The 12,430-nt window shown below is 49.9% G+C and overlaps 1 protein-coding gene across 1 annotated transcript; it reads left to right on the forward strand.

The window, feature by feature from the left end:
• The first annotated feature begins 3,136 nt into the window (after nucleotides 1–3,136).
• Nucleotides 3,137–8,423, forward strand: FOXQ1 (forkhead box Q1). The gene has a single exon (XM_083747391.1). The coding sequence runs from the start codon at nucleotides 5,453–5,455 to the stop codon at nucleotides 6,581–6,583; it is 1,131 nt and encodes a 376-aa protein (XP_083603517.1). The 5' UTR covers nucleotides 3,137–5,452; the 3' UTR covers nucleotides 6,584–8,423.
• The last annotated feature ends 4,007 nt before the right edge of the window (nucleotides 8,424–12,430 follow it).

Consider the following 12,430-nt stretch of genomic DNA (forward strand, 5'->3'; position numbering starts at 1 on the left):
TTCAAATATAATTGAGATTTACATGCAGCCTAAGGATACAGTCCTAAACAAAAGCACTTCTAAACTCAGGTTTCTGAGATTAAGAATCTGGTCCTGTGCCCATTTACTCCATTGATCCTGTGTAGACGTTCTAGGATTGCACTATCAACCTCATTCAACTCAGTGGAATGTACTTCTGAGAAAACATGCCTAGGATTGGGTCACGTGAATACTTACTTGCTTGGAATCTCCCCTGAAATTCGTAGGACTTCCTTTCAAGTAAACGCACTTAACAGACATATTGCACATTAGCCACAAGACTATTGAAGCCGACAACTTTGTACTTAAGCCAATTTCCTGAAATGACATTGCCACTGACATTCTGAAATGGCAAAACGCCAGATTCTCTGCAACTACAGCATGCAATCTTTGGTTTGCATTAGCAAACATTACAGTGTCCCCCAGTTTAAGCAACATCCCAGTCTTAAAATGGGCTGCGCTGAAAATTTAATCTCGGGGGGGGGGGGGCAAATCAAAACCTGCCCAAAAGATCAAGAAAGTGGAGGTAGAAATTTCTCTGAAATTTTCAGGAAGGGGTTTCCACTTACCTTAGTTAACCTCATGAAGAGGCAATTTTCTTCTTGCTTTTAAATTATTTTCATTTTAAAAAAAGCTTTTTTCACAATTTCCTGACAGGTGCACTTCTTAGAATGCCTTAGGAGTTATACCAACACACAGCATGGTCACAGAATCATAGAACTGTAGAATTCGAAGGGATCCCTACTTTCACCTAGTCCAGCCTCCTGCAATGCAGGAATCTCAACTAAAGCATCCATGACAGATGGATGTTTCTCCCAGGGCATGCTGAGTGGCACAGCCAGTGAGAGCTGTAGCAAGACTCTTGTGCCCCATAGCTTCCCATGGGCCTTACTTCCTGGCAAGAGACCCACTAATGGAAGTGCAACTATGGGAGCACACCAGGGCACAAGAAGCTGCCATAACGCACACTGCTGTAACTTAAGCCACAATAATGAGAGTCTCCACCCCCATAATTCTGCCCAGATACTGAGGTCCAGCTCCAAGGGCCTTCTGGCGGTTCCCTGACTGCAAGAAGCCAAGTTACAGGGAACCAGGCAGAGGGCCTTCTCGGTAGTGGCGCCCGCCCTGTGGAACACCCTCCCACCAGATGTCAAAGAGAAGAACAACTACCAGATTTTTAGAAGACATCTGAAGGCAGCCCTCTTTAGGGAAGCTTTTAATGTTTAACAGACTACTGTATTTTAATACTTTGTTGGAAGCTGCCCAGAGTGGCTGGGGAAACCAAGCCAGGTGGGCGGGGTATAAATAATAAATTATTATTATTACAGCGGTACCTCGGGTTACATACGCTTCAGGTTACAGACTCCGCTAACCCAGAAATAGTACCGCAGGTTAAAAACTTTGCTTCAGGACGAGAACAGAAATCGTGCCCCGGGGGTGCAGCAGTAGCTGGAGGCCCCGTTAGCTAAAGTGGTGCTTCAGGTTAAGTACAGTTTCAGGTTAAGAACGGACCTCCAGAATGAATTAAGTACTTAACCCGAGGTACCACTGTATTATAATTATTATAAAGTTACACCAGCCAGATCTAAACCTAAGCCTGGCAGAGACAACTCTTTTAAAGAGTGTTTTAGGCCAGGTGGCCAGGTCACATGACTGAGCTGAATAGACTAAGTGCGCCCTCTCTGTTCCAGCCCCTACCACCATTTTGAGTGACTTATACCTGCTTCAGCTCAGCTATCTTTGGCTCAGCCCCAGTTGAGCTGGGACAGGGGTGCCAACTTGGACAAAATATTGGGGGGCCCAGGTAAGCCCTGCCCCACATAATCAATCACATGATGTGGTGCATGCACACCATTCAAATGACAATGCCTATCAACTTTGGGGGCCCTGGGCCCCTCAAATATTTTATTGGGAGGGAGATAAAGACTTCTCAGCCCCCGGGAGTTGGCTCCTATGATCCAGGATAAACAAGTATCTTTAGCTAAGCTGAGGTTAGGAACTTAAAACGCTGGCTGAGCTAGAGATGCATGTATCCTAAGCTGCTCATCACGGTGATTCTTGCCATAGCGTTGCCTACTGCCTCTCAATATTTTTGGATACATTTCTTCCCCATCCCCACCTCACAGGAAAGTAGTAGCAAAGCAGCCACTCTTTTCAGAAGGAGATAATGTTTTGGGAGAAGATTTTGTCCTAGCCTTTGTTTTAAAGCACAAAGTCCAAGTTATGCACCTGGAAAGCCAGACTGATTTCAATGAAAGAACTAAGCACATGCTAAAATCTCTCATGCTGAAATCCAATGCAGTTTAAAAGTGATTTAACTTTGGCTGAAATGTATGGATCATTTGGAATATACCACTGAAGTCAACTTCCAAAGAGTGGGCACAATTCACACAAATTTAAGCATTTTTAAGTTCCCATGAAAAATGAAGGAAAGGGGAAAGAGTGCTAGGTTGTGCCTGACATGTTTAAGACCGGAGTTTCATTTTTCACAGCTGTAAGAAATGGAGAAAGCGAAAATAAATGTGGACAATTCAAATAAAAACAAAAAATGAATTGCGAGTTCAGACAAACCACAACACTCTTTTAATGAATTTTATTTTACTACATGAATACGATTTGTAGTTTTTAAATATCATTATTTCACCTTGGCACAAAATGGCAGAACATCAGTCGTGTGTTCAAGCAACTTTCACTTACAGACTGGCAGTAATAAAGACAGTCCTGGGGACGCTCTTACACATTTGTGACTTCCATTGTCACTTTGCTACACAGAAGGGGGGGAGCACACCGAGTGACTTCTAAGAGCATCCTGTTTTTTTGGAATCATTGCACAGCATTTGGCTCTCCTGGCTGAAGAAGGTGACTCCTACTGAACTGAAGTACAGTGGTACCTCAGGTTACATACGCTTCAGGTTACATAAGTTTTAGGTTACAGAGTCCGCTAACCCAGAAATATTACCTCAGGTTAAGAACTTTGCTTCAGGATGAGAACAGAAATCATACTCCTGTGGCGCGGCGGCAGCAGGAGGCCCCATTAGCTAAAGTGGTGCTCCAGGTTAAGAACAGTTTCAGGTTAAGAACGGACCTCTGGAACGAATTAAGTACTTAACCTGAGGTAGCTCTGTATTTATCAATAGCAGGTATTTATTTCACTTTACCCCAATCTTCCTCAAGGCTGACATACATGGCCCTTGTCTCTCCCTCACTACATTGTCACAACGGTCTTGCAAAGAGGTCACGTGGTGAATTTCACAAACCTGGGTCTTTCCAGCTATAGCTGCTATACCACACAGATATAACTTTCAGCAGGACCACAGTGGATAAAACTGCTCTCCCCATGTACACCCACGATTGGGAAATGAACATTTCTTTAAGAATCCTATGATTATGAATATTAAGTGCATCTATACCCTGTCCTTCCTTGAACTTGGGACTCATATTGCATCGCTCACCCCTCTACCTTCACAACAACCCTGCCAACATACTCTCCAACATTTCTCAGATGAAAATAGGGGTGTCCTATTCCATAATAAGAGTTTTACTATTTATACCCTGCCCATCTGACCGGGCTGCCCCCAGCCACTCCAGGTGATTTCCAACATACATAAAAATGTAATGAAACATTAAACAAAAGACTTCCCTATACAGGGCTGCCTTTAGATGACTCAGGGGTCAGATAAAACCACACCCTCCAACATTTCGCTGATGATAATAGGAAAGTCCTAAGGACAAGTGGGACCTTCTGGGATTAAATCAGGGGTTGTCTCCGGAAAATAGGGACAGTTGGAGGGTCTGTGTTAGGTAGTCAGTCATTAGCTCTCAGCCCAGGTCCACCAGAGAGGTTCAGGACTGAGTGGGCATTTGAATGGACACTCTAATCGCTCTCCCTTCTAATGAATGGTTGTGAATTCAAAGTTCAGAACTCAAAACCTTAATAGGAAAGTGTTGCAATACCTTCTATAGGAGGCTGCGTGCATTTATTTACTAATTGCAAAGTAATTTCCAAGATAGGGGAGGGGGGGAGCACCATCCCTCAACAGGTTGGACTCTGCCACCTATAAATCAATTTGCACTTTACACCTGAGAAGAGTAACCTGCTATGCAAAGTGGGAGGAGAAGGGGTGGGGCCTGACTGAGCTCCTTTCATTGGAGGAACCCCAAGGAGAGGGCGGGACTTGGCCAGAGCCAAACAAACCACCTGCCCGCCCCAGCTTTCCAACAAGCTCTCCCTGTCCTCGAGGCTGTCTCTCGGGAGATGCCCACCTTTGTCTGGCTTACCTTGCATCTCCACCCAGCAGCCGCTCGGAAGCCTGGCGGGGGGTAGCTCCGCCTCCTCCTCCCCAACTGGGCTGAGCGTTATAATGGGCTGGCCTGAGAGTAGTGGAGAGAGATAATGACAATGCCACTTAATGACAACAGCCGCTCGAGGGTTGCTATCGCCAGCAGACAGCAGCTCGCAAGCGCCAGGCTCTTCAAGCGGGAGCGCCAGTAACGTGGGGGGAAAGGAGAGCAGAAAGACGCGGATTCAGCACATCAGGTTTCCATTTTTCTTTTTAAAATCCCAACCGGAGTCAACTTGCTGCCGATCTTCCTCTGGAAGCCTATGAAGATCTAAGAGTACACTCCTAGAAAGAGAATCGCACCACCAGGATATATAGTTTAAAAAAAGTTGGCGCAAAGTTTCTTCAGTCACCTGTTACCTTCAGCTTTGCGTCTGAGACTCTCAAGATAAAATACCACCGGGTGCGGGGGAGGGGAGAGCGCGCATCTTCCTCGGAAGGATCCTCCCCAAGCGGATCAGATACTTATTTTGGGCAGAAGAGAAAAGCCTACCTTCTAGGGATCATCATCCAGGTGGGGAGAGCCCTTGCTCAGCAACGCACCGACCAGGACTGCCAAGAGAAAACGCTTGAAAACCAGCCGACTCCACGCGCGCGCTAGGAGCGCAACGCTGGTTTGGATTTCGAAGGAGGAGACTTGGGGTGTGGAAACAAACCCCCTTCTTGCTCACAAACTGAGGAGGGGGCAGAAAGAGACCTCGCCGCTACATTCCGCCCCGACACCCTTTCCCAAAGGAATTAAGGCTTCAGAAACTTTTTCCCGTGGCTCTGCTTTTTTTTAGGGTTGCTACCGCGGGAACCCGGATATTTGCTCTCTTCCTCCAGGGAGGCGGAGACGTTGCTCTGAAGCCGCGAGACACATTCCGTGACTCCCCCGTGGAAGAAAGGGAACTGTCGCCCCTTAAGTGAGTCCCCCACCACTGCGTAAGAGGAGAGATGCACCTCAACTTTTGTTAGCGTCCCCTCTCCCCGGAGATCCGAGCCTACACCGCCCCATTGCTGCGCTCGGAAGGCCCACCGATCATCCCTGGGGAAGAAGAGACCCGTGGGCGGGGGGAGCCGAGCTGGGCCCCTTCGAGGCTGGAGGCGCCACCATGAAGCTGGAGATCTTCGCCCCGCGTTACGAGGACAAGCTCAGCAGCGACCAGGAAAGCAGCAACGCGGCGTCGCCGCTGCCCGGCGACAGCGAGCTGGGCTCCGACGGTGACTGCGCCGCCCTCAGCCCGGCCAGCGGCGTCGGGGCCTCTCCGCGCCAGGGCTCGGAGCCTTCGCCCGGCAACGCGAAAGCAGCGCCGGGGAAGCCTTACACGCGTCGCCCGAAGCCTCCCTACTCGTACATCGCGCTGATCGCCATGGCTATCCGGGACTCCGCCGGGGGGCGCCTGACTCTGGCCGAGATCAACGAGTATCTGATGGGCCGTTTCCCCTTCTTCCGCGGCGCCTACACGGGCTGGCGCAACTCCGTGCGCCACAACCTGTCGCTCAACGACTGCTTCGTCAAGGTGCTCCGCGACCCGGCCCGGCCGTGGGGCAAGGACAACTACTGGATGCTCAACCCCAGCTCCGAGTACACGTTCGCCGACGGCGTCTTCCGCAGGCGGAGGAAGCGCCTCATCAGGCCCGGCGCCGCGGAGCCTGCCCAGGCTCACCAGCCCTCTGCCTCGCCCTCTCCAAGCGCCGACCACGAGCCCCAGCCAGCGGCGTCCGGGGCAGCCACGACGACGGCCGCCGCCTCGGTTCTGCCGTCGTGCTCCTCGTCAGGCCCGAAATTCTCCAGCTCCTTCGCCATCGAGAGCATCTTGAGCCGCCCTTTCCAGCCGTCCGAGAAGCAGCAGCAGCGCCCCGCAACCCCAGCGGGAGAAAGGGCGATGCTGTGGCCCGTCCCGTCGGGCTACTCTCGCCTTCTGCCCCAGTCCGCCGTCTCCTTCGGGCTCCTTCCTCCTCCTCCTCCTCCTCCGTTCCCACCCGCGGCGGCCTCTTCTCTGTACTCCTACAGGCTGCCCGACCCGCTCCTCCTGGAGGTCTCCACGGGGGAGGCCTCGACGTCCGGGGATCCCCACCAACTCTTCCCCCAGAGGACCTCCCTCCTCGCCGCTTCCACCGCGGCCTCGGAATCGCTGCAAGGGGTCCCGCTTGGCGTCGCTCAGCTCTACTGCCCCCTCCGGCTGCCCGGGTCGTTGCAGCAGGTCTATCGGCCTTATCCCACGGAGACCCTACCGGTGTAACCGTAGAACTAGCCAAGCCCCCTCCCTCATGAAGGGGTGACTTGAGGACAGGCGGTGGGAAAGGTCTCTACGCACACTTTTATTTTATTTTTAATCCAGTGACTGAACAGTACAAAGACTCTGTGCCTTAAGGATGGATTTCCCCTGAGACAAAAACCCAAAGTCATTCGATCTGATTTCAACCCGAACTTTCAAATGGACCAGAGTGTCTCTCTCTCCTGGCAATAGTTCCCTGCTGATAGGGTTTTGGGGGGGGGGCATTCATCCAATTGTTTTTGTTTCCCATTCACAAGACTAGGAGGCGCGCCCAACACGCAGATTTTAAGCCGTTTTAATAGCCGTGAGTTTCCAGGGTGAACTCCTTACTCTGGTATAGTCATTAAAGCGCAGTCCTGTCTTCTATGTTTATTCCGAAGAAAGGCTGCTCAGCGGGTCTTATTCCGAAGTGGGCGTGACAAGGGTGGCAACTGCGATTATCCAAACCGCTTCCTCCAGATCTCTGTATACAGTAGGTATGCTGCAAACTTTAGCAGGGTTGCCAACTTCTTGTTGAAGGGGGGCTCCTGTGCCTTTAGCAGTCTTGATGTTTGGTCAGACTGCTTTCAAAGGCCCCAAAACTGGGCCAGTAAAAAGTTGGCAATCCTAAGAGCTCCACTGATTTCAACAGAAACTAAATACACATGGAGGGGGCAGAGAGATTAAGCCCCGTTTAACTCAAAGGGTCTTGTTTTTTCGGGAGGGTAACATAGGGTTGTAGTCAATTAACCTTTACTCAGAGTAGACTCTTTGAAATGGATGGACCTAAGTTAATCATGGTAAGAGTTAGTTGACTCCAACCCATCACACAGCAGGACTGCAGCCTGCGCTTCTAAGCGTACATTAAGGTAGGGATCGACCCATTGGGATTCAGGGGAACTTACTCCTGAGTAAGCAGCCAGCCGTAAGACTGAATTCCGCCGCAGCCACTTAAGGGTAGTCCAAGCCAGCTAGTGGAGTGGGGTGGGAATGGGAATAGAATCACAGGAAGGTGAGTTGTGAACTTGCGTGGGGCGAATCACTATTTGCAATATCCATCGCTCAAAAACGAATAACTTAAAAAGCGCCGCCCCGATTCTAGCGCATATTTACGCAGAGGTAAGCCTGTTTGACTTCACATCTGCGTATCCTCTAGATCCAAGATGCAGTGAACTGGTGAGATTCCCTGCTGGCGAGAGATCAGCCCAGAGAGATCTAGCCCAAAATGTACAGGGAGACAGAAAAGACAAACAGCTTTTATATTTATTTAAATGGAAGCCTCTTTCCGATGGGGGGGGGGAGGCGGCTTTGCTGGAAATCGTGAACGTAGGCAATGCCTAACCGAGTCAGGGTTTCGTTCCTAAATTCTTTATACTTCTCCTCTAGTTTCCGAGTACTCCGAATACAGAAGGAAGGGCTCTTTTAAAAATGCACGTGTGAGCCTTCCCAGAATGAGCACTGCGGTGAGCCTTTCGTGGAAGAGGGAGGGGGTAACTTATTTATAACTTTTTTATTGTTTCAGCACGTACAGGCTGCCGTCGCTTTTAATTTTTTTCCAATGAAAGGACGAATTTTATATTTGGGGTGTGTCCGCGTGAGTCTGCTAAAAGTTGATTCATAACCACCACCCCCGCAGCTCAAAAAAAAAAAAAAAAGGGTTTCTGTGACTATCCAGAGGTATCCAAGCGGAACCCTGTTTTTTAAAAAAATGCTGAAAAGGAAGACTGCTTTCAGGAAATGTGTCTGTGGTGATGTGTGTGCGTGTGCGCGCGTTATGAAGCTGTGGATCCTGGTTATTTTCAAATAAAAGTTGGAATTGAAATTATCAAGTGTGTGCTGACTTCTCTGTGCATAGCTCCAGGGGGTCGTGGCGGCTTCACGGAATGCATAGGAGGCAGAGAGAGAGCGCGAGCGAGCGCCGGGGTGGGAAAAACATTAAAAGGACCAGCAGCTGGGACCTTGTAGATAGCATCCCTGCTAGATTTGCAGACGCCCTCTTTGAAATTGACATGGACCACCAAATATTAGACATCGCAGATGTGGAGGTACCGGGTACAGTTCCCTATCTAACCATGCCTGGTGGTGATTATAAGCGCAGGTGCAGAGGACATCAGTTTCTTAAGATTCGTCAATCTTAAGATACACTGGGATAAGGCGATCTTGTCCCAGGCACCCCACCTTGTATACAGCTGGGGGGAGGGGTTGGCCTTGGGCGGCTGCGCCAACAGAATGGCGCTGAACATAGCTGTAAGGTAAAGGGACCCCTGACCATTAGGTCCAGTCGTGGCCGACTCTGGGGTTGCTGTGCTCATCTCGCTTTACTGGCCAAGGGAGCCAGCTTACAGCTTCCGGGTCATGTGGCCAGCATGACTAAGCCGCTTCTGGCGAACCAGAGCAGCGCACGGAAACGTCGTTTACCTTCCCGCAGGAGTGGTACCTATTTATCTACTTGCACTTTGACGTTCTTTCAAACTGCTAGGTTGGCAGGAGCAGGGACCGAGCAAGGGGAGCTCAACCATTGCAGGGATTCCAACCTCCGACCTTCTGATCAGCAAGCCCTAACCCACAGAACCTGTATTTGTTGCACTGCTGACTGTAGCTGCTCTTAAAAGACACAGATGATGATGATGATGATTAATAAATTTGTATACCGCCGTTCACCCGAAGATCCCAGGGCGGTTCACAACAGAAAAATACATAATACATAATGAAACAAAAACAAATCAATAGTTTCCCCTCCCACAAATACATTTAAAAGGGCCTGGGAATGTTAATCAACAGAATAACAGATTGAAGAGGAAAGATTTCTCCTGGTGCCTCTGCCACCCCAGTGATCGCCAGGGTTGATTCTGCTGATCTGAGTGGCTAGGGGCGTGTCCCCTTCCTCCGTCACTGCTCCATGTGAGCGCCCCTCGGGAAGCTGGTGGAAGAGGGTGACCATCCCAAATAGGAGTGTACCATTCTTCAGTCAAGGATCTAGGATAGCTGCGCTATGAAGGCGCCAAGCGAGCATCCCAAGCGGGAGCATTCCACAAACGGGGAGCCACGGCAGAAAAGGCCATTTTCGTGTTGCCCACTCTCTGGATCTCTCCGGAGGAGGCCCACGAAGAAGGGCTTCAGATAATTATTGGAGGGTGCTGGTCGGTTCAGATGGAGTGGGGGAGATGGGGGAAGGCGGCAATCCGGCCTTGTCTCTGAAAGGAGGCGTCCACACTTCCATCACAAGCCCTTTCTACTCAAAGCTAAATCTGCAGGAGGCTGACTCAGTCAGCCATGCACACCCAACACACTCACACACTTTTGTGTTTGAACCCGAGGTGCTTCGACGCACTGCGCGTGTCCCACGGAGAACAGGGCGAATCGACTCATTTCCCACCTAGAAGGAGTAGTAAAACCAAAGCCTCGGGGCTGCCATGGCTTGCTGAGAAGCCGGCTGCGGGCCGAGGTGCCCTAGTCCTGCTGAGTCAGCCATTGGCCGGCCAGCTGGCTTGTAGTCAAAGGCGGCGGCGGCGGACAATTGTTGCATTCTGCCAAGCCTAGAACCATTTTTGGAGAGATCTTAGGATGCTTGACAACGGGCATTCCTACACACGTCGACTCAGAAGCAAGCGCCAGTGAGTCCAGCGGCCTTAGTTCTAAGTGTGTACAGGATTGTAGCCTCGACTTCACTCTTACTCAAAATGCAAAATATTCGACGGGGCGGGCGGAGGCGGGGACAGCGAAAGACCGCTTCGCCAGGGACAAGCCAGAGTTGAAACCTAATCCTTTTGTGCCGCCTGCCAGATTCTCCAGGAAGGTTGTCGGGGGACAGTTTGTTTATGACCTCCTGGGTTCGAGGTGGTGGTGGTGTTTGCGTTTTCAGGAATGCAGTTCAGGCGGCAGGGCGGGTACCTGAGCCGGGGAATGTTTTCCTGCTTAGAGTATGTGGTAAATTTAGAAAAATGTACACAGGATGGAACAGCTGAGTCCATCAACAGGCGAATTCCAACGCAGCTACTCCCCATCTACTCGGGAGTAAGTACCATTGATTTTAAAATGAGGTTTACTTTCAGGTAAATGGATTTAGGACAGCAGCCTCATTTTTAACCGATTGTGAAAGGAGATGGTTGCCCCTTTCTTACGCCGGAGGAATTCTATTTAAGTCAATAGAACGGCTCCAACACTGGCTTAATTAGGAACCGGAGCTTTTATGGTTTCAGGATGCAATCCTGTACACACACATTTGGGAGTAACTCTCACGGGTCTCAAATAGGACTTGAATTGTAGAAGACGTCAATAGGATCCGGCTGTCAGTTCCAGTAATTTGACATTACCTCAGCGCCCTCACCATCATCATTAAGGCAAATCTCTAAACCAACTAGTTGGGAAGCGGGAAATCTGGCCTAAAATTGATTTTTTTAAAAAATGGGAACAGGATGGGAAAGGCAACAAAATTGCAGAAGTTGAGCAAAAACGTCCCCTGCTGATTTTCTGGTCGTTACAAAGACACAACCGTCATTGATAAAGTTGCTATCTTTTGCTCGCTCGCCCGCTCCTTCACAATCGTGTTGCTTCCAAACAGCAGCAGTCCGATTCTTAAGGGCATTGTATGAAAGCAACCCTCTCTGAGTTAAGTCAGGAGCGTCCGAAGTATAAAAGCAAAGAGATACAAGCTTTGGAGTTCCTCACGTTTCTTCATCGCATTTCTTCAATCCGGCAGGCAGCGGTGCCAAACCTGTGCGCTCCTTTCCCCAGTAGCCATAGTCCGCCTCCTCCAAGAGAACAGGCCACTTTTGCATGTGCAGATTGCAAAAGGACGCCCAGGTCTCATTCGAGGCTGTGCGCCTTTATCAAGCGCAGCATCGCACAAACTATTGAACGAGATTACATTGTGTTCTTAGCAACTAAACCCTCAATCTCGCATCAGTGGCGTAGCGTGGGGGGTGCAGGGGGTGCACCTGGCACAACATCTGGGGGTTAGGGTTAGGGGGCGCAAATCCACGGGTTAGGGGGCGCAAATTACTTGCCTTGCCCCGGGTGCTGACAACCCACGCTACGCCACTGTCTCGCATTCATTGGCAGGAGAGCTAATTCCATGGAAAGGTGAATATTTCTTTGGCGCCTTTTGTTTAAAAGTTTGCCCTTGTTTTTTGAAAGCGATTGGACAAGCTGAGTGTGAATGGACCGTTTCACGGTGCCGCCTCCCTAGGGGCATGTATGATCTCCCTGAGATTTCTGCATTGCAGGGGGTTGGACTAGATGGCCCTCGGGGTCCCTTCCAACTTGACAATTCTATGAATCTATGTGTCATCTTCCCGTCTGTTTGAGGTCTTCCTTCCCTCGGCTGTTTGCACAACGCTAGCGAAGGAATGGTGAAACAGTCTCTTTCTTTCTCCGCGAGCAATGAAACAACATGCTACGATGTATGTCTGTGCAAACGTATCTTAAGGCTCTGGTGCACGAAATACGTGTCAGTCAGTTTTTCTCCTGAGATTTTATCGGGGCCCTTTGTGAGCGATGCAAAACGAGCAAAATAGGAGGCGTTCCCTCCCCACAAAGTCCATTTCGCACCAAGTTCGCTTCCAGTCCAGAAATACCCATTAAACACAAGAACGAAGCCACAACAATCTTTAGACTCGCCCAACCTTAGGAGACTATTGTTTCCATTAAAAGTGCTGTTTAGAACCTAGACGCTGTTTTAGGCAAAACAGCCTCCCAATGCCGCCCCCCCCCCCCGCGCATTTTTTACTAGAGATGCTTTTAAGTTGGAGCCAAAATGTTTGGAGACACTTGCGGGTATCCTGTTGAAAACGAATAGCATTCTAAGGCTGCAACCCTAAGAGAACTTACTTG

The sequence above is a fragment of the Podarcis gaigeae genome, assembly GCF_964106915.1.
Source record: "Podarcis gaigeae genome assembly, chromosome: 7".
In the NCBI taxonomy this organism is placed as follows: domain Eukaryota; kingdom Metazoa; phylum Chordata; class Lepidosauria; order Squamata; family Lacertidae; genus Podarcis; species Podarcis gaigeae.

Excerpts from the sequence above, each read along its gene's own strand:
- FOXQ1 (XM_083747391.1), top strand. The coding sequence starts at position 5,453 with ATGAAGCTGGAGATCTTCGCCCCGCGTTACGAGGACAAGCTCAGCAGC.